Source organism: Podarcis vaucheri (assembly GCF_965113315.1).
Source record: "Podarcis vaucheri genome assembly, chromosome: 3".
Lineage (NCBI taxonomy): Eukaryota > Metazoa > Chordata > Lepidosauria > Squamata > Lacertidae > Podarcis > Podarcis vaucheri.
This window is the reverse complement of record NC_138761.1, coordinates 94,090,187-94,111,839: the sequence shown is the minus strand read 5'-3', so window position 1 is coordinate 94,111,839 and position 21,653 is coordinate 94,090,187. Positions and strand designations below refer to the sequence as shown.

Below are 21,653 nucleotides of genomic sequence, written 5' to 3'. Positions count from 1 at the left end.
TTCTGCCACGCTGTACAGTGACAGCCATCTCCCAAACTGATCAGCGAAACAAGGTGCACTATTAAGTATACTTGCAAATGCAATTCAGGCGGGGTGGAGGAGAGATAAACTTTCAGGTACATGCGAATACACAATAATCATCTGAATTTACCGCTGGCTTTGAATGTTCAAAGATTTTCAGAGGAAACGTCAAGTCTTCTTTCGCCAGTGTTACCAAATACTCTTTCAAAAGCTCATTAGCGATGCCTGGAGATTCATTTTCACAGCGGTGTAGGAATGGGACCATCCATTGATAGGCATTCTTCACATACCTTTCTCCCGATGACTGAAATGGCAAAGGTTTTAAATTAAAGAAAAATATGAATGCACATTAAGAGAAGAGCGAAATGCAAACTAAAACTACAAAGCAGTTACAGGAATAGCAGTATATTTTCCCCAATGCTTTCCAAAAGGTTGGTATCATAAATAGCGAGCATTAAGTTATGAACTGTGCTAATGCAAATTTCTCTACAAAAAACAAACTATGGTAACAAACAGGCTCATCAGTTTGAACCAGTTTCATTCTATTTTATCCAGAAAGGGCTGTCAGGCCACAATCCCACACAAGAATTAAGGCACACTTAAGCTCACCGAAATAAATTAGGATAAAGGCACTTAACGCATTGTAACATTGTGGCACCCGGAACCAGCATCTGGGGGCTTTTTTTGGAGTACAGACAGGTGCAAATCCAAGCAAGACCGAGCTATTTATTGAAGACACATTGTAAACAAATTAAAACATTAGGTGGGCTGATATAAACACATGCAGCAAGAGATAAGGGGAAATTTGTAAATATATTTGAATCAGATATGCAGTAATAAAAATATATGAAATAAGTAACTGCAGAAAGGAGGGGAGGGGAGGGGAAAGTAAATTAAGTAAATTAGATTTGTTTTTCTTGTCAAAATATTTGTAAAATCTGAAAATGAAAAATGAAATTATTATTTTTAAAAAAGCAAAAGAGAAGAAGAGAAAAGGCTGAGCTGAAGGACATTGGGCAAACAGCTTCATCCTGGTCAGGATGAGATTTTATGCAGCAGAAAAGTCCCCTTCCCAATCCATTCCATCCCACTGTGACATAAAAAAGAGCACATACATTTAACATCAGGAGTCTTAGCTTCTCAATATCCTTCATCTGCTGCAGCTCTTTCAAGTTCAGAGTGATGTCACATCCAGTCTCATAAACCAACGTCTCCAGTGTAACCAGATTGTCACAAAGTGAGTGCAGACCAGGAATATTCCTCTCCATGCCCAGTCGAACCAAGGACAAAGCACAATCCACCTATTATTATTTTTTAAGAGAGAAAAGAAAAATGCACAGCTTGTTACCAGTTGCAATTGGTTTTATTCTGGTTAAACTTGGAAGGAGAAGAGATATGGTTTGACCACCGGCTCAGCAACTTATAACTGGTCCAAATACATTTTATACAGAATGACTAATACAGAATCTTATAACTGCAGCATAACTTCTATAAAATGAACACATGGTATTTAATTTGACAGATATATATACGGTATATATATTTATATATATTTAGCATGCAATTTGCATTAAGTAATGCCCCTGTCTCCAGAACCCCGTCAGCCATATATGACAAATGAACGGACAGAATTATTTTTTGACTCCAGTTATTCTTTCTACATCAACTAGCATAGCAGGAACTTAATTTTAGCTCATTGGAAACATTTCTTTTTTTTTTTTTTTGTCTCCTCGCAGTGAACAGCAGGAAGCAAATATATATATAATGTGTGATGGAACCACATCTAGAGTACGGTGTAGATTTCTGGTTACCCCATATATCAGAGAGGGTGTGCCAGACCTATCCAGAATATGCCCTAAACGGCCTCAGTCCAGTATACCTGAAGGAGTGTCTCCACCTCCATCGCTCTGCCCAGACACTGAGGTCCAGCGCCGAGAGCCTTCTGGCAGTTCCCTCACTGTGAGAAGCTACAGGGAACCAGGCAGAGGGCCTTCTCGACAGTGTTGCCCGCCCTGTGGAATGCCCTCCCATCACATGTCAAGGAAATAAACAACAATCTGACTTTTAGAAGACATCTGAAGGCAGCCCTGTTTAGGGAAGTTTTTAATGTGTGACATTTTAATGTATTTTTAATCTTTGTTGGAAGCCGCCCAGAGTGGCTGGGGAAACTCAGCCAGATGGGCTGAGTAATAATAATAATAATCATCATCATCATCATCATCTCACTTGTCCTAAGTGCAAAAAAGGTAAAAGGTATAGGACCCCTGGACGGTTAAGTCCAGTCAAAGGCGACAATGGGGTGCGGCACTCATCTCGCTTTGCAGGCCGAGGGAGCCAGTGTTTGTCTGCAGACAGCTTTCAGGGTCGTGTGGCTAGCACGACTAAGCTGTTTTTCGAGCAACAGGGCATCATGACGGAAGCCAGAGCGCATGGAAACACCATTTACCTAGGTGTACCTAGCTGCCATTTACTGTTGTCCTATGTGTCAAGCTGACGTTGCTGAACTTCCAAGTTCTCATAGAACTGTATTATAAAATGATGAAAACGCCTTCTTTCTGTGAGGAAAATCTTAAGTGCTTAAGGATTTTCAGAAGAAAAAGGTGACTAAGGGGGAGTGGCGACAGAGAGTCATAAAGTGGCGACAGAGAGTCATAAAGTGGCGACAGAGAGTCATAAAGGTACATGAAGAAATGGGGTTTCTTTCTTCTTCTACTCAGTACTAGAAGGGAGGACACCCACCGAGTTGAAGTATTTTCTTTTGTCAGTCATCTTCACACATTAATTAGCTAACAGGCACCTAGGATGTGGTGCTGCCAATACTTTAAATCGGCTTTTAAAAAGGTTTAGATCTACTCACAATGCAAAACAGAAGATAGACACTTTTCCTGTTTTAATCTTTCTTCTGAGTACCTAAAAGAGTTTGACTCAAAGATGATGGGACACAGAAAGCTGAACTTGACGGACTTGGGTCTTCTCTAGCAACCCAGTTCTTAAGTCCTTACTTTCACTTTCACTGAGATAAGGTTCCTTGATAAAAGAATCCAGGAAAGAAATGATGTGCTTTTGGATCTCCCTTTGGCCAAATGTCTCACTTTCCATAACTTAGAACCTTCTGAGGAACATTTTAAAGTCATACAGTCGTACTACGGAAGTCGAACACCTTGCAGGACGAATGTTTTGGCTCCCGAATGCCGCAAACCCAGAAATGATTGTTCTAGTTTGCAAATGTTCTTTGGAACCTGAACATCCATCGCAGCTTCTGATTGGCTGCTGGAGCTTCCTGCAGCCAATCGGAAGGCGCACCTTGGTTCCCAAACATTTCGGAAGCCAAACGGACTTCTAGAACAAATTACCGTATTTTTCGCTCTATAACACGCACCAGACCATAACACGCACGTAGTTTTTAGAGGAGGAAAACAAGAAAAAAATATTCTAAACGAAATAGTGGATATATGACTTTTGTGGTTCATGCTGTGGCCACAGACATGTGATCTGACAGTGAGTTTGGAGTAGCCCAATGCAAAAATCCTGAGGATCCATGTGGATCCATGCTTTGTAACCACAGAGGAGGGAAGGAAAGGGAACCATGGATCCTCTGCTCACGACTGCAGCAGATCCCCCCTGCCACCCGCAGGCATTCACTCCATAACACGCACAGATATTTCCCCTTACTTTCTAGGAGGAAAAAAGTGAGTGTTATGGTGCAAAAAATACGGTACGTTCGACTTCCAAGGTACGACTGTAATTTCAATTAGCTAATTTTGGGCTAAAAAAAGTAAGCTGCTGTGGATTATATGCAACTCCCAGGCCTTTATTCCTTTGAAAGAAACAGTTTGTAGGGGATGAGGCATAAAATAAATGCTGGAAACTAGAATGTTGCCAATGCCAGAACACTTTCTCCTGCTTCTCCATCCTCCACTCCAATGGTTATCTGGGGGGAAATAGTCTCTCTAAGATTGAAGGAGATAGAAAAGAGAGCTTCTACTTTTTGAAGCATGCATTCTTATTCAGTTCCTCATTTGTGTATTTAGAGTTTGATTCTATTTCAAGGATAAAAAAGAAACACGATACAAACTTGGGGGAAAATAACGGATTTCTCTCTCCCTGCCCTCCAATTTCTTCCAAGTTCTGGTTCAACTAAGCAGATTTCTCGCAACCACCTTTTGGGTTAAGGTTCAATTTGATTTCCTGCTCCATACCAAATGTCCATAGCACCAACATCAATTTTAGGCAGTTAACCAACTCAGTGCCTGGGATTTTCCAACTACTTATCCACAATTTTAATGGCAGACACAACAGATAGTAGGAGCCTGTTTCATATGTAATGCTATGGCATGGCTTAGTTCAGGCATAGGCAAACTCGGCCCTCCAGATGTTTTGGGACTACAACTCCCATCATCCCTGACCACTGGTCCTGTTAGCTAGGGATGATGGGAGTTGTAGTCCCAAAACATCTGGAGGGCTGAGTTTGGGGATGCCTGTCTTAGTTAACCACAGTTAGCTGGCCATCCAAATGATGGTGACTTAACTATGGTTTATAAACCATAGTTAAAATTAATTTGTTAACCTAGTTTTGTTTGGGGTTTATAAGCCTAAATTATCATTAACCATAGTTTAACGTTATCTTCAAACCCGGACCTCCTCCTCCACTGTGGTTAAGGAGCCGTGGAAGAGATCTATTATTGTTCCATGAAAAATGAGGGGAAATAATGTTGTGCCACTTCTTTTATAAAAGAAAAGAGAACATCACGTTTGCCCCACTATAATTAACAGTCAAATTAAGGCTGTCTCCTGATTAAAGAAATCTTAGTCAATTAATCACAGTTTTATTCAATTAAATTTGCATGCATCTGCATAATAAAGCAATTTCCCTTTTCTTTTCCTTTTTTGCTTTAGATGGTGTCTGTGTGCCCTGCAGCAGGTGTCATCTTGAACGGGGCAATTCCTCCTGTGTGAGGGAGTAGGGGGGGAATCACTTTTTTTAAAAAGGATGCTTTTACATATATACTTGAATTGAAAACATATGTTCTTTACAATTACTGCCTAATTAATTACGGCACCCTCTGAGCCGTTCAATTTTTTTAAATTAAAAAATGGGTTAATATAAAGGGCTGCATTTTGCAGTCTTAGTGTAAGTGCCTCACAAGCAGCACATTAATTTTTATCCACATGTCAAGGTTATAAATTCATTTGTGCAAGCAAAGAGATGTAGGCAAATACCAATTCTGCCCTTCTCAGCTACCTCCTGGTGACAGTGCAAAGGTAGAGTGAAACAACATGAATGAAGCTCAAAAGTAAAATCAGCGATAGCAGAGGATGTTGAAGAAAGAACAGGAAGTGTGGGATATCAGAGAGGAGTATGAATATAGAGGAAAGGCAAAAACAGCAGGCCCAGTATCTGCTCTGTAGGAAACAATCTTAATAAAGCGCACTATTTCTATTAAGTCGTGAGTTGCTCCTTTGATTACACAGCATCACATGAAACACAGAGTACTTTTATAATCAATATTATGTAGGAGTAGGAGCCCTGGCTGTGAATGAACATATTTATACAATATAGTCGCCGTACTGTAAGGCAAAAACACAAAATAAATAAATAAATCCTTTATAGAGCTTCTACATGCTCCTGGCAGTCTCTCCACCAGAGGTTGCCAGCTCTGCCACTAAGAGAAGACCTTACATTGCGTACAGTTCTTTTTGTCTAAACTAGCATCAGAAGATGAAATGTCCGGTCACATTAGTCCACTTAAGCACGATAAGGTACGATATAAGATCCCTCCAGAACTCATTTCTGACTCTCGAGTTGCAACTGCATGACTTGACATTTAACGACATTCAGCGAGGCCAGCTAACAGACACATTCTGAATTCTAATCAACTCAACTTCAGAATTTTAGATGCAGGTAGGTAGCAGTTTGTTCCTGTATCTGAAGAAGTGTACATGCACACAAAAGCTTATACCAAGAACAAACTTCGTTGTTCTCTAAGGTAGTAAAGGTAAAGGGACCCCTGACCATTAGGTCCAGTCGTGGCTGACTCTGGGGTTGCGGCGCTCATCTCACTTTACTGGCCGAGGGAGCCAGCGTACGGCTTCCGGGTCAGGTGGCCAGCATGACTAAGCCGCTTCTGGCGAACCAGAGCAGCACACAGAAACGCCGTTTACCTTCCCCCCGGAGTGATACCTATTTATCTGCTTTCACTTAGGGGTGCTTTCGAACTGCTAGGTTGGCAGGAGCAGGGACTGAGCAACGGGAGCTCACCCCGTCACGGGGATTCGAACTGCCGACCTTCTGATCGGCAAGTCCTAGGCTCTGTGGTTTAACCCACAGCGCCACCCGCGTGCGTCCCTGGTCTCTAAGGTGCTACTGGACAATTTTTTAATTTTTTTATATATTCAGAATTTTAGTTTAGGTTAGGCCTACTCAACTTGTGACACACATGCACAGCCACCCATCAAGCTCAATGCACAAAACCAGTCATGTGATATGGTGGCGGTGCCTTCATAAAGCTTGTGGAATTCTATTCTGCATCTTGCTTCAAAGGTGGCCCACTAAGCACCAAGATGAGTTCAGTTTAGCAAACCACAATTTTTGCACACCTCGTTTTGATGGAGATTTAGAAGAGGGAGGATGAAAAGCTGTGAAAATCTACAGAAGAAACTGTCTGTATAGACCTCTTTCTGAGGAAACATACATGTTCCCAAATGCAAGGGGTGCATCACCCAACTGGTGAACTTTACATCAGTATCAAGATCCCAGAACAGATAACTAAGCAGTTGGCCTGTAAGCACTTAGAAAAGGATGCTGTGATTACTAAGACCCAACGTGGGTTTCTCAAAAATAAGTCATGCCAGACAAATATCGCTTCTTTTTTTCTTTTTTGCTTGGTGGATCACAGGAACGCTGTAGACATAGAGTTACAACATTGGTGGACGTAGTGTATCTTGATTTCAGTAAGGCTTTTGACAAAGTCCTCCATGACATTCTTGTGGAGAAGCTGGTAAAATATGGGCTGGATGAGATAACTTGTGATAGCCTGGGATTCGGACTCAGATGCTGAACCTGAGGAATCCCAGCCTGCACAGGAGTCCCCGCCTCCAGAAGAGGCAAGAGCCCAAAGGGTCCTCACCTGTGCTGTATCCTCAGGTACAGGCACCAGCTGAGTCTGCCCTGGCTCCTGAGGTGAGGGAGGACCCATTGCCTGCAGGTGCTCCACTCTCAGCCCCGTCAGAGGAAGCTGAGATTGCCTCTGGGTCCAGTAACCCTCCAGCCTCTCCTGAGCTGCAGAGGCGAAGGGCAGAGAGGTGAAGGGAACTAAGTTCCTGCAGAAGGAGTGCTCGCCTCCAGGCCAGGAGAGGCGAGTCACCTGAGGATCGGGGCTGCCCTATGCCTCGGGGCAGATAAAAACCAGTCACCCCCCCAGTCCCAGGTTACTTGGTAGGTTGCCAATTCCTGCCTGAACCCTGTCCTGCATTCCCGCCTGCACTCCTGACCTCACCTGACTCCCTGCCCTGCCCTGCCCTGCGGCCAGCTTCAGCTTCTATGGACTGCCTCCATACTGCACCTTCGACCACAGACTGGACTCGGACCTCGCCTCTCAGTTAACCCACGGGACCAGCAGATAACTGTTAGGTGGTTGTTAATGGCTGGTTGACAGACCAAACCCAAAGAGTGCTCACTAACGATTCCTCATTATCCTGGGGGAAAAGTGACAAGTGGGGTGCCACAGGTTTCTGTCCTGGGCCCACTATTGTTCAACATTTTTATAAACGACTTGGACAAAGGAATTGATGTGATGGTCACCAAATTTGCAGATGACACCAAACTGGGAGCCAGTGCTGCTGAAGACAGAATCAGGATTCAAGATGACCATAACAGGTTGGAGAACTGTTAATATTAATGAAATGAATTTCAGTTGGGACAAATGTAAGGTTCTGTGCCTAGGCGGAGAGAATCAGCTTCACAAACATTAGATGGGGAACACCTAGCTTGCCAGTAGTACATGTGAAAAGGATCTAGGAGTCTTTGTAGACCACAAGTTGAACATGAGTCAACAGTGTGATGCAGCAGCAGCAAAAAAAAGCTAATGCTATTCTAGGCTGCATTAACAGAAGTATGGTGTCCCGATCAAGGGAAGTAATATTTCCACTCTAGTTTGCTTTAGTCAGATCACACCTGAGGTACAATGTCCAGTTCTGGGCACCATAATTTAAAAAGGATATTGACAAGCTGGGATGTGTGCAGAGGAGGGTGACCATGATGATCAAGGGTCTGGAAACCAAGTCTTATAAGGAACAGTTGAGGGAACTGGGTACGTTTAGCCTGGTAAAGAGGAGACAGAGAGGAGATATGATAGCCATCTTCTGTTTCCTCCAGAGGCTAGGACCCACAACAATGGCTTCAAGTGACAAGAAAGGAGGTTCTAACTAAACATCAGGAAGAACACAGTAAGAGCTGTATGACAGTAGAACAGTCCCACTCGGGAAGTTGTGGACTCTCCTTCATTGGAGATTTTTAAGCAGAGTTTGGGTGGCGGCCTGTCATGGTTGATCTAGCTGAGATTCCTGCATTGCAGAGGGTTGGACTAGATGACCCTCAGGGTCCCTTCCAACTCTATGATTCTACGATTATTTCAGCAGGCCTTTCGAATAACTGAACTTGATCCATTGCCAAGAGAAACAGAAATACCATGGTAACAGAAACAGCTGGAGACAGCCAGAATAGAGTAGCTGAAAGGTAACTTCAAGCGTGGATAATGAAAAGCCAGCTCAAGAGATGCCTCATTATAGGCTTGGATTTCCAACCCTAATGATATTAGGAAGTAATTCACATAGATTAAAAAAGAGTATGTATGCTTAAAATGAAAGACAGGTCACATGACAAATATGCAATACCTTTATCGCAGAGCTACCAACACAGAACAGTTCAATTATTTCAGAGAATATCAATAAAGTAATGTCACAAAACCTCAGCAGCATATTCTGTTCCTATTCCATAAGAACAACTTATCACAGTACAATAAAGGTAAAGGTAAAGGGACCCCTGACAGACGACTCTGGGGTTGCAGCGCTCATCTCGCTTTATTGGCCAAGGGAGCTGGTGTACAGCTTCCAGGTCATGTGGCCAGCATGATGAAGCCGTTTCTGGCGAAACCAGAGCAGCGAACGGAAACGCCGTTTACCTTCCCGCCGGAACGGTACCTATTTATCTACTTGCACCGGCATGCTTTTGAACTGCTAGGTTGGCAGGAGCAGGGACTGAGCAATGGGAGCTCATCCCATCGTGGGGATTCAAACTGCTGACCTTCTGGTCGGCAAGCCCTAGGCTCTGTGGTTTAACCCACAGCGCCACCCGCGTACCTCAATATAGGATAATTAATGGTGGAGAAACTGACTGTCCAAAACCAATCAAAATTTGTGTTTGTTTTTTCATAGGACAACTATGATATCATTTAACCACTTGCAATTTTCAGTGATATTATGCACAGAGTAGCTTGAAATAGCCAAAGTAAAGAACAACTGTGTCCTGTCCCTCCATTAATTATTTTTATATTCAAGTCTGAGAGCTTCAGAATGGCCAATTCAGCTCTAAAGAAACTCTGTTATTAGGTCTTAAAAATTAATGGAGTTTGATTTCAACCATCCATTGACTCTTTATTTCTAGTCCCTTATTTTTTCTCTCTCTGTGTACTTCTCTGCAAAACTCAGGACTAGAACTTTACACACACACAAAGACCCCTAATTATTTCTGAATTTGGATATCATTTATGGTGCCAATTTTGCCTGCCTGAATTTACATGATTACAAAGCAACAAAAATTGAATCCAATCATATTCTGACATGAAGCTTACTTCCAAGTTAAATGTACCCCTAAAAATTACCTAAGGAATTAAAAATAGCCTTTAAATTAAGTTTACAATGATGAAAAAGCTTCAGTAAGCTGGAGAGTTATTTTCATATAAGATTGATTTGCCTGATTGTTAAACATAAGAATGTTGGAAATAAGTAATTAACACACCTGGCCAAATACTAGTCAACAAATATTTCAGAAAATCTTTTAATAATTCTGTTACATTAGCTGAAAGGTCATCAGAAAAAAAATCCAATTATATTAGAAACATTTAATGGCAAGTCTATTAATGGCAGCAGAAGTTATGACAACATGCCACTGGGAAAAGTACTACACAAAAACCAGAAGTACACATTCCCAGTTGGCTCCTAATTTTTACCAGGCTCGGATAAGCCTAAGCATTAGTGAACGTAATTGTTTCTGTCACTCAAAGTGGCAATCCTGCTGAATCTCTGGTTAACCTCTGGAATCGGGAAATGACTAGGCAGTTGATGCAATGGCTCTTGAACGCCAGCTGCCCACATGCGGAGCAAAGCTAAGTCACTGGTGGTCCCAAGAGTTGGCAGCACTGAAAATGAAAAGGCTGCTGACTAGATTGATGGAGGTAGAAGACTCGTGACAATAGCTTCCTCTTACCATACCCATCCCACGATGGACGGCCTTGTTCCTCCAATCAAAACCAACACATTTACTCCTCCCATTTCACATCCCATAATGAAATACCATCACCATTCGCTCTTGTTTTCTCTCTGTCTCTCTTTTGAATCATAACCGCTTTTTTCAAAGCTGTTGGCACTCCATCTTCTCCTTGTTATGGTTGTATCTGAATACATGCCTATAATCACGTGCTTTATTTTGTACACTTCAACAGTAGCCTGGCAAGCAGGCACCATCCCAAAACTGGAGCCATCTAGCAGCAGGAGAACATCAACTGACAAAAGAACATTAACTCAGACATAACTTTACACAGAAATGTATTCTTCTACATATTGCATGCAAATAAAACCCAGTGCAGAATATACAATGCACCAGCCTCCTCCAACTTGGTGCCCTTTGAATGTTTTGGACTACAACTAACAGCAGCCCCAGGCAGCTGTCAGGGCTGGCTCATATGCAGGTCAGCATTCAAACCCAGAGACGAGCAAAAAGCTTAGTTCTTGATTCAAGAAAGCAGCAAACAATGCAGAGAAGCCTCAAGGCAGGACCAGCTTCCATAGCACAGTTGCCAGGACTGACAGTTCCTGCTTCCCCCTAAGACATCTCCTTCTTCTAGAGGCTGTCCACAAAGACATAAACTACAGTGGGAGGGATCTCTTGCTTGTTGTTCAGCCATATATGCATAGCTCTTTGTGTCCTTGGAGACAAGGGGGAGCGGAACTTAACACAGTAGGACAGGCAAGCTCCTTGGAAGCTGCATGGGCTGAGTCTGAACTGCTTTCTGCCCTTGGCTCTTCTCTCTCACTCACACATGTTGCCTCCCCACCACCTTCATCTTCTGAGCTGTCCTCAGTGTCCCACCACCATTCCCCGTGCTCTGAACCTTCATTCTCTGAGGCTTCCTTAGCTGGTGCCTCCCACCACTCCTTGTCATCTAGCCAGTTCCTGACAGCAGCACAGCCAATGATCAATGATTATGGAACCCATAGAATTGCAGAGTTGGGACTGTGAAGGTCATCTAATCCAATCCCTGCAATGCAGGAATCTTTCACCCAACGCGAGACTTGAACCCATGACCCTAAGATTAAGAATCTCGTGCTCTACCGACTGAGCTATATCATCATCCAACAAAATCTAGAGGATACCAGGTTGTGGAAGGCTGGGCATACACACACTCAAATAGGTCTGCATAATCGATTCACTTTATAGGACATATATTTGAAGTCATGGCAGTACACATATGGTAGAATATTGCATTTACCTGCATAGAGAAGTTTTCTATCTCTTCTGCTCGTTTCCAATACCAGTCCGTGGCCAGTTTTATGGAAAGCTCAGTGGTTCTGTACTTCAGCAACTCAGGTTGAGACTCATATAAAAATTCGCCTTCATCTTGAAGAGCTGGTTCAACCATCAGCCTGAGCATCACAGATAAACAGCCATTAAATGTAGAAACCTTGGACTTTAAAATGATGCTAACCTGGGAACTGTAGTTTGTTAAATGTGCTGAGAACTGGAGGAGACCCCTCACAGAGCTACAATTCCTAGGATTCTTAAACTACAGGTCCCAGAATTCTTTGTGGGAAGCCATGGCTGTTGAAGCGGTATAATAATTATTTCAATGTATGGCATGGATGTTAACCTATGTCTTAGGCAGACTCATTAGGATTAATTATCTTTTGAAAAATCATGTTAAATGATAACTAGTTCTGTTCTGAAAAACTAGTGCCTATAAATAAATATATATTTTTTAAAAAATCTAATTTTGGAGGTCACCACTGTTATTTACATAATGGGCATTTGACCTTTATGCAAAAGCCTACGCAGAGAAAACATATTTACCCCTACTGAATTTCCAGCTATTCCTGGTAATTAACCTTATCACTACATCAACAGGTGTTTACATAATAGAGGCAATTTACTACAGTGCTCCAAATGAGTTGACAAGCTTGCCTATTTAAGCAGAAGCAATACTTTAATGTGCAAAAGCCGTTGCAGGCATGAAAACCTGTTGCCACATACAGAAAGGGCACTGTTACAATGCTGAGCCTGTAAGTTATTACTTGGCTGTCAGGATTTTACCCAAGCAAGAACAGGAGCCACACGGTTCAGCTGTTCACTTCTTTCTACTCACGGTGATGGGAGCAGGAGAAAGATCCTGTGTGCTTGAGGCCCAATTCTGATCTCACTATGATTAAAATCCTGTGGCTCAAGTGAGGAGGCTTGCTAAGTAAAGAATCATTCAAATCACTACGAAGACCATAAAGGGAAGCGTGCATCACCCCACAGCGCCATGCACATAGCAATTCTTCTGTGTACTTATACAGGTTTCACCTCATACAGAATGATCAAAGCTTGGGATTGTATCACGGGACCACAGCCCAGAGCTCTGTGCATTTTGGGACTTCCTGTTTTCTCCAGAAAAAAGAAGAAGGAAGTAATCCACATGTGTTTTCCTTCCCAATAAGGAAACGGGTGGCTCCTACACTTGAGTCTTCAAAGATAGTAAGGCCAGGTGGGATAGTTGCTTAATTGCAACCGACTGGTGCTAATGTAAAAATGGACTGATATATTGCACACACACAAACCAATTCCATACACCTACTTGCACGGTGCCCTCTCACACCAGTCTTCCTCCCTGTGCTTCTGTTCATTCCAGGGAAGAATTTTCAGTGTTCCATCTCTGCGGCTATTAGAAAACAAAACAAAAATATCAATGGTGTGTTGAAAACCAGTCTACTAATTAAATGCACAGTAACAGGAATTGGGGCGAGGAATAAATACTGTGAAAGGCAGAAACAGCACTTTATGCTATATTACTATATCCACTAACTGTGTCCTTTTATTTAAAATGCATCTCTGGGTTATTTGTGGGGCATAGGAATTCGTTCATCCCCCCCCCCCCAAAAAAAATATATAGTCCGGCCCCCCACAAGGTCTGAGGGACAGTGAACCAGCCCCCTGCTGAAAAAGTTTGCTGACCCCTGCTGTAAACTGTTGTTATTGTTATTATTATTATCATTATTGTTGTTGTCCTATTGTATAGGATATTATGTTTTTTTAATGTATGATGCTTTGTTGCGTTTTTAAATATGCTGTAAGCTGCCCAGAGTGGCTGGAGAAACTCAGCCAGATTGGAGGGATATAAATATTATTATTATTATTATTATTATTATTATTATTATTAGCCTTAGCCTTAGCCTTAGCATTAGTATTAAAATACAGCACACACAAAGATGGCACTGTATATGGTTTTCTCAGCTTGAAGCTCAAGCACAGGCAATTTACGCCACCAAACCCATCTTTAAAAAGGCCAGCAGGGGCACTAAGAAATAGTTCCAACTGAAAGAATAGAAAGGCAGCAGGTTTGTGAGGATACAGAGACCGCCGTCAGTTGCCCGTCCTTGGTCTTTGCCACAAGTGAACAGCAAATTGCATGGCCGTACCAGAGCTATTTTGACATGTGTTGCATCACATGTTTCTTACATGTATACAACCTCTTCACTTAGAAATAGATGGCTTTCTCTTGCTTCCACAGCAGGGTCTCAACCTCACTACTGCAAATCTTTTAAATTAATAGCAAGAGAGAAAATGACATCTGTGGATTCTTTGAAGTAATAGGATTTTGTACCAACTTCTGAGCAAATTATTCTCCTGAGCCAAGATATCCCTGCTGTATTGATTTTCTCAATTAAGTCAGATGTGGCTCTCTTGCTATAGGCATCTAGGGTGAAATATTTCCTGTGGTAATAAAAAACATCTACAAACAGAATGGGTGCTTGCCAACAAAGATAAAGATTAACAACAAAAAGAGTTATTACCAGACCGATCCGTTATGGTTTTAAAAGCATCATTGCCGTGGCATTTCCAGGACTCTCAAAAGCCATAAAAACAACTTGTTAAGAGACAAAACGTAATGAAAAAGACAAAACGTAATGAAAGGGAAACAGAAAACAAAGCTCCACCATTTTAGCAAGTCTTCGTTTGAGCAATGGCCATTCTGTTTCTCATTAGCCCAACCATTCTGCTATACTATTGATTCCGCCACATATTCCAGAAAGAAAAAATTGTGCCACACGGAAGCCATGATATATCCTACAACTTAAGCAGAGCTTGTCGGACATCAGGGTAGACTCTAAAACATGTTTGCAATCCAGGACTCGTTTCTGGAGCAGTGGCATTGTTACCTACAAACTATGGGGCCTACATATGGGAAATTGCAATGGGGTGGGTGTGGGGAGGTAAGGTAATCAGGGGAGGCGTGCAGAAGGATTTAACCCGTTACTCCCCTTATTGCAGTCCTGATGAAAAATCCTCAGTATTTCATTTGGTTTGGAAGGAAATCCTCCATTGGAAATTCCCCCACCCACTTTGCTCTCGTGCCATCAATTACCACCACAATCCAGCTAATGCAATTTGCATTTTAAAAAACAACAACCGCATGCTAAATACAAAGACACATGTAGTTTGGCTCTGACAAGAGGAACATTTTAAAAATTAACTTTTTCTATTGGTTTTACAATATTTTATAAATTTTAACTTTAACCATTTCAAACATTAAAATAAAAGGTTCTATTGAACCTTCAGACCTATTTCCCTCCCTCCATGAGTTCCATATTCAAGATAAAATTTTCTGACTATTTCCCCTTTATCCATCTGTTAAATATCTCTAGTTACCATACTTAATTGACAAGAGGAACTTTCAAGTCAGCAAGTGCAGCTTCCAGGGAGATCTGATCTTTGCCGCTATCCCAACAGCAGTCCAGAATGCTTGCTCCACATTTTAATCCAACGAATATAACTTGCATTTAAAATGTGTCTCAACTCCCTCTGCAGCACCGTACAAAGTTAGCTGCGACTAGACCCATTCAAATCAAAAGGGATCTAAATCTGCTCAGCTTTTTATACCCTTGATTTATACTGTTTATTCTCAGGGCTTTGGAATCCTTCTGTGCTTATTATGCGCAAGATGCCTGCAGAGCTGTAGTCTGTTCTCAATTATTTATTGTTGGGCTTTTCAGCCGCTCTTTCGCCAAAGCTGCTACACACTGCTGACAGTACTTGAAAACAGAACAATTAAAAAGAACAGCTATTCTCCCATTTGGAGAACTCCGAGACAAATCTCTAGGTCGTGTATGATCTAATGATGCCTTGATGAATTTTGGTTGAATGGCACAGCTATTTCAGAGCAGTACATAAACTTCATGTTGCCAACTGAACTCATTTCTGCAACTGATGAATTCCAACATAAATATGTAATACCGTCCGCCCAGTTAATCCTAGCCATGCAGTCGTAGGAAGAGTTTTAATCCCTTCTACAAATTTGTTGTTTTGCACTTATTTTTGGACAGCACTGCCTGACTACAAGAGATAGCAGCAGGCAGTACTTTTAATATCAGCCAGCTAAAAGAATAGTGTTAAGTGCTTGTCGAAGACTATTATAGAACTGCTCAAGCTGAACAAATCCACTTTGGCTTTTAGAAATTTAAGTTGGCACATCTTCTTTCACTCTTAATATACAAACAAATGAGCAGACCTAAGGCTGCTTTCTCAGTGTGAACCTTCACAGTAGGCATAAGAGAAATCAATCTAGTCCCAAGCATGTATCATTACAGTTTTAAAATGTCAATGGATACTTGCTGGCAAAGTTCCTTTCTTCTAATATTGTGGGAAGTCTAACAAATCCATGCATGCCGACACAAAGGCGTGCCAATATGCAAGGATGCACGCTGTTTCAATACAGAAAAATCATTGTAGAGAACTCAATATTGTCACCTTGTGGCTGGTTGCTGCACCACTCCCACACACCCCACCGCGAAAAGGAAAAACAAACAAAAGCAAAATTATTTCTTTCTTGCATGTTGCTATCCTAAAAATGAAAGGTGGCTCGTTGTAGAAAGAGTCAAGCAAAGCAAACCTACTAGAAACTAGACATCGAGACACATCACAGCTACCACATTAGAGACTGCAAAGGGGCGTCAATGGGAGACACACGCAAGCATATGGCACTACTGGCTACCATCCACTGTAGGTTAAGATCCACTGTGTTTTAGGAATATGAGCTCTTCTTGATGTCCAATGATTAGATTGTGTCGCTGTTTCAACAGCAACAGTGCCACACAGCAGGCCTTTTGACAGGAAGGCCTTGGTTGCTTCTTGGGAGCCAGTGTGGTGTAGTGGTTAAGAGTGGTGGACTCATAATCTGGTGAACCAGGTTTGCTTCCCCGCTCCTCCACATGCAGCTGCTGGGTGACCTTGGGCTAGTCACACTTCTTTGAAGTCTCTCAGCCCCACTCACCTCACAGAGTGTTTGTTGTGGGGGAGGAAGGGAAAGGAAATTGTTAGCCGCTTTGAGACTCCTTTGGGTAGTGATAAAGCGGGATATCAAATCCAAATTCTCCTTCTTCTTCTCGTGCATTTTTTCTTAAGTTGAAAATTCAGACTGCTGCTACGTTTTAAGTGTTATTATAACATCACTCTTTAGATTAATTGATCGGTGCTTTGTTCTTCTCATCGGATACTGCTTATTTACTGCTCATTTATTGATGGGGCTCATCCACCTTGGAGGTAGCCCATCTAGGAGATGGGTCCTAAACTGCCTTGCAGGACATCTTCGGGAGAAGAAAAAGGCGTAAAAGAGTAAACCTGAAACAAATCCAGAGTGGAGTCCCTAAGGCAGTTGGATGGTGCCTTCCGGCAACCCCTGCAGCCAAGCTGGTGCCAAACAAATTGCTCTGCTTTCCTTCAGACCACATCAGCGAGGCTGAGAGAGGGGTCTTGTCGACTGGGCAGCCCAGGACCTCCAGCCACACTGCCCAGGCTTGCACCCCAGGTGTTCCTAATGCAACAGTTTAACTCCACTCCCGGAGGCGCACTCCATTGTCTCTCAAGGCAACAGGAACTGTATCTTTATGGTTTTGCCGTCAAGCCAGCTTGAGTGTTTTATGATAGAAGAGGATGAGAAATCAATGGCCGAATGAATGAAGTGGGACAGCAAAATCACAGGTATCGACTTGCATTCTAATTTTCCTTCAACAGTTCATGGAGGGGAAGAGACTGGGGTAGGGTAGGTTCCCATATCCTTTCCCCCACTGCAGCTCCCTCTGCCCCAGGGGCTGAGGGACCCTTGGTAATGGCAATGGCAAAGGCAAAGTGCTCCATAGGTACTGTAGGCCTGGAGACAGCAGCTGCTCACCAGCAGCCCATATCTTCCAGCCAGTATTAGAAACTCAGATATGTAAGTTAGGTGCCAAGTGGCTCCTTAAACCAGGGTTGCTGTCACCAAAACGGAATGCCACATTGCCATTTTGGGGCCAGACAACTTGAAAGTTCACTTTTTTCTATTTTTCTTTTTTTATACATTTTTATTGGTGTTTTTTACATATCATTTCCAACAATCATTTAACATAACTTCTTATCTTATACAGTATTTTAGACTTCCGTCAACAATCTCTGATGATTTTCCGTTCTTTATCACTTATTCTGCATTTCTTAGTTTCTCTATTACTCTTAATTATCATTAACTAATAAGTCCCTTCGTAGTCTTTCTTGCCATATTTCAAATAGTCCTCCTTACAGAACTTCTTGCAGTCCTACTAGCGTAATCTGTTCATTACAATTGCTTTTCAAACAGTTCAAATATTTACTCCAGTCTTCTAAGAATCTCTGGTCCCACAGGTTTCAAATCCTTCCTGTTAATTTATCTAATTCTGCACGGTCCATTAATTTCATCCGCCACTCTTCTTTCGAAAGTCGCCTTTTTCAATATGACTTTTTGGTTCCTGAAATTCATTCTGATTGTGCAGATAAAATATAATGGCTAGAAAATGCACCTGGCGAATTTTGAACACTGATCTTCCCTAAAGGGAAAGGATGGGGGAGGGAAGGGGCAAAGCCTCTCAAATTGCCTTGCAAGCCAATGGCTTTAAAAATCTTGCATTTTCCATAAAGGAAAGCATGGGAGACAAAGCAGCTGCTGTAACCCAGGAAATCTCACCAAAAGCCCCTGCTAGGCTAGACAGGGTTCCCCTGCTGATGTGTAGCTGGCACTGAAGGTCATAACTAAAGGTTTATTTTTACCAAAAAGAAATAAAAGAACTGAGCAAAAACAAATAAAATTGTTTAATTGATGTAGCCAAAAGAAATAGTTGGCTTGTACATTTTCCTGAGGTTGCAATGCCTAATTGAAAGTTGAGCAAGTCATTAGCCTTCCCAATTATAATCTCAACCTTCTGAATGTTTCAAGGAAACTAGAAAGTCTAACTCATTTCTGAGCCCACTTGAACAATGCGCATTATCCCTTTTAAGTTCCTAGCTAGTTGCCCTTTCTGTAGTCTTTAGAATGAAGCTGTTAAAGAGTTAGCTTATCTTTTAATGAAGGCTAGGAACCACCAAGCCAAACTGCACCCATAATGTAACAGCATATCACGTTTATAAGCCATCGAAGGCCTGGCTCCCGTCTCAACACCCGTAACCCAAGTTCTTTAAAAATGAGCCATTTATAACATTTCTCCTTGTAAATAGATTATTTTATCGTCTGTCCTTGAGGGGTTTGAAGCTTCAAATCACCAAGGATTCATATCAGTGCTCTGCTAGAAAAAAGAAAATTATGCTGCCTAAAATTAAGCACAATATTCCAAAGTGCCAACTAGGGAGCATATCAAAGTGTAGATTAAATGCACCTCAGGCACTTGAAAGCCAGAAAAAGTCTGTCAAACAGCAAAACATCCTTCATCATGACTATTTATTTATTGTTTCCATTAGGTGCTTTGCAAGTCAAAGAAAAATGGCACTGCTGCGCTACTAAACTCGCAGGCATTGGGTATCAAATGTTTATAAAGCTGGCTCCCAGGAACAGAAAATATTTTCACCCTAGTGTGCAGACTTCCAAGATGAAATGGTAGCACTGGGGTATGTGCAATGATTTTTGAGCCCTGAACACACCAGAGAAAGCAGTTCTACTATGATTATCAGTTTATACAGAGATCTTTCTTTTAAAAAAACAAAACAAAACCAGGCACCACAATTTTCAAATTCGGTGTTCTGTACCTATGCATGAAATGACATGCACACACGTTTTCCATACACCACGCCACAGATATGGAATGGACAATTCCTTCCATACACATTTTTTCCTTTGTGTAACCTGGCAAGTGGCTTTGTAAACTACCCAGTTGGGAATCAAAGAAACCCAACTCCAATAGATCTGTTCTTATTCAAACAGCAAATCAAAATGCACCCTGCCTCTCTGCGGATATTTTAGTAAACAAACAAATAATTTAAATAAGTAAATTACTGAGGATGGTAGCTTATGGCTCACAATTTTAATTCAAAACAACAATATCATGCAGAGGTAATGGCTTGGATCCAAACAACCTTGAGCGTTCGGAGAAAAACATGCCAATTCACTTTAGGTTGTGTCAAAAAGACAAAATGCTTCCACCTCTGTGTGTGACACGAAGATAACAGCAATTGTCCACATACATAAAAGAGGTTTTCCAATATTAGTACACAAGTTGAGCTGCAGATTTTGAAAAGCCGGGGCGGGGGTGGGGACACCCTGAAACGCTTACGACAAAGTTCCCCTTCTCCCTACGTCTGCTCTTTGCATTGCAGTACTGATATGAAAATTAAATTATGGTGGTCGGCAAAATAAATGCCGGGGTAAACTGAACCGTCATGGCCGAGCATATCCATTTCTCCCTCTACAGCAGGCATGGCCAAACTTGGCCCTCCAGCTGTTTTGGGACTACAATTCCCATCATCCCTGGTCCTGTTAGCTAGGGGTGATGGGAGTTGTAGTCCCCATACAGCTGGAGGGCCATGTTTGGCCATGCCTGCTCTACAGGCACCCCACCACAAACACTTATGTGCATCCCACTTGCGTGTGACCCTGTTTATGTGGGTCAGCATGAAATACATAAATAAATAGATTGGCCATCCCTCGCATGGGGCTGCTGCCCGAGCGAGGAAAGGCGGCCTTCAATCAATCAGCGGCAAGGGGAGGCACCTTCTCCCTGCCTCCACAACTCTGCTGTGTGATCACAACCCCATTCTGGCACTAGTTCTGCTGGGTGCCCTTCTCAGTCCTCACCCTCCAAGGCCAGTTTCTGCACATACTGCTTCCCTTCAGGGAGGCAGGGAGGCTCAGGATAGGTCAGGCAGCAGCCTCAAGAGATTTCCAACGTTAGTCTCTCCCGCTCTCTCTCTCCTCCCCAAATGCCCTCCCTATCAAAGTGGGGTGCTCCCCACTTTATGTAATTTCACTTATGTGCATGGGGGCCTTGAATACTGCCCTCACATAAGTGGGGGTGACGCCTATACTAAAACCTATAATGGGACCAAATTAAGAGAAGGGAGCAAGTAAATATGGCATCATGGGATCAATGCTGAAATTCCACGTAGACAGATGTTTCAAGATCCTACAATTTCTATGGTATGCTGCAGTAACTGAGTCACTTTAAATCATGTTTGCTATGGAATCCTGAACATTATAGTTCTATGGAGGAGGAGGCTGGGGATTTCTATTAGAGAATTCCTGGCCTTCCCACCAAACTATAATTCCCGGCTCTGATAGAAGCCATGACCTCCCAACAATGACCTGGTTTGCACATATATGGTATGTATATGGTTTATTAAACCATAGTGTCTCTGATCAGGGATGATGGGAACTGTAGTCCAAAATATCTGGAGGGCAAAAGGTTGGGGATGCCTGTCCAAAAGCATGAAACAAGAGCTAGAAACCAAACCCAGCTTTGGAGAGACAAGCCATGGTTTGTTTCATCACCTATGGAATGTGTATAAGCCTGATAAACAAACCATAGCTTACCCCACCCCTGAACTAAACAGAGCCATGTCCAATGTTGTCAGTACTGTTGGAATCCCATGGTAGCGCAGGAGTTTCTAATATTAAGTAACCCTTCTGACAAAACCACAGCAGTTTGTCTTGGTTAACAGGAAGCTCAGCTCAGCATATTCCTACCCACCCGTGACATAAATCAATAGCAAACTGGGGTGGTTGCGGGGGGAGGACAAGCCACAATCAATTGAACAGGATAGGATTCTAGCCACAAAGCTTTAGAATTTCTGTTTACTTGGACAAATATGTAAAACTAAGCAGAAGAATTCTATG

The 21,653-nt window shown here is 42.3% G+C and overlaps 1 protein-coding gene across 1 annotated transcript in view; it reads right to left on the bottom strand.

Annotated features, from left to right (window-relative positions):
• NBAS (NBAS subunit of NRZ tethering complex) overlaps positions 1–21,653 on the bottom strand; it is a 199,559-nt gene that overhangs the window by 116,090 nt on the left and 61,816 nt on the right. The window contains exons 22-25 of the mRNA XM_082218421.1: positions 13,128–13,211; positions 11,787–11,940; positions 1,137–1,322; positions 152–325 (exon numbers count right to left, since the gene is read on the bottom strand). Coding sequence (XP_082074547.1) covers positions 152–325; positions 1,137–1,322; positions 11,787–11,940; positions 13,128–13,211 — 598 coding nt within the window. The remainder of the gene's footprint in view (positions 1–151; positions 326–1,136; positions 1,323–11,786; positions 11,941–13,127; positions 13,212–21,653) is intronic.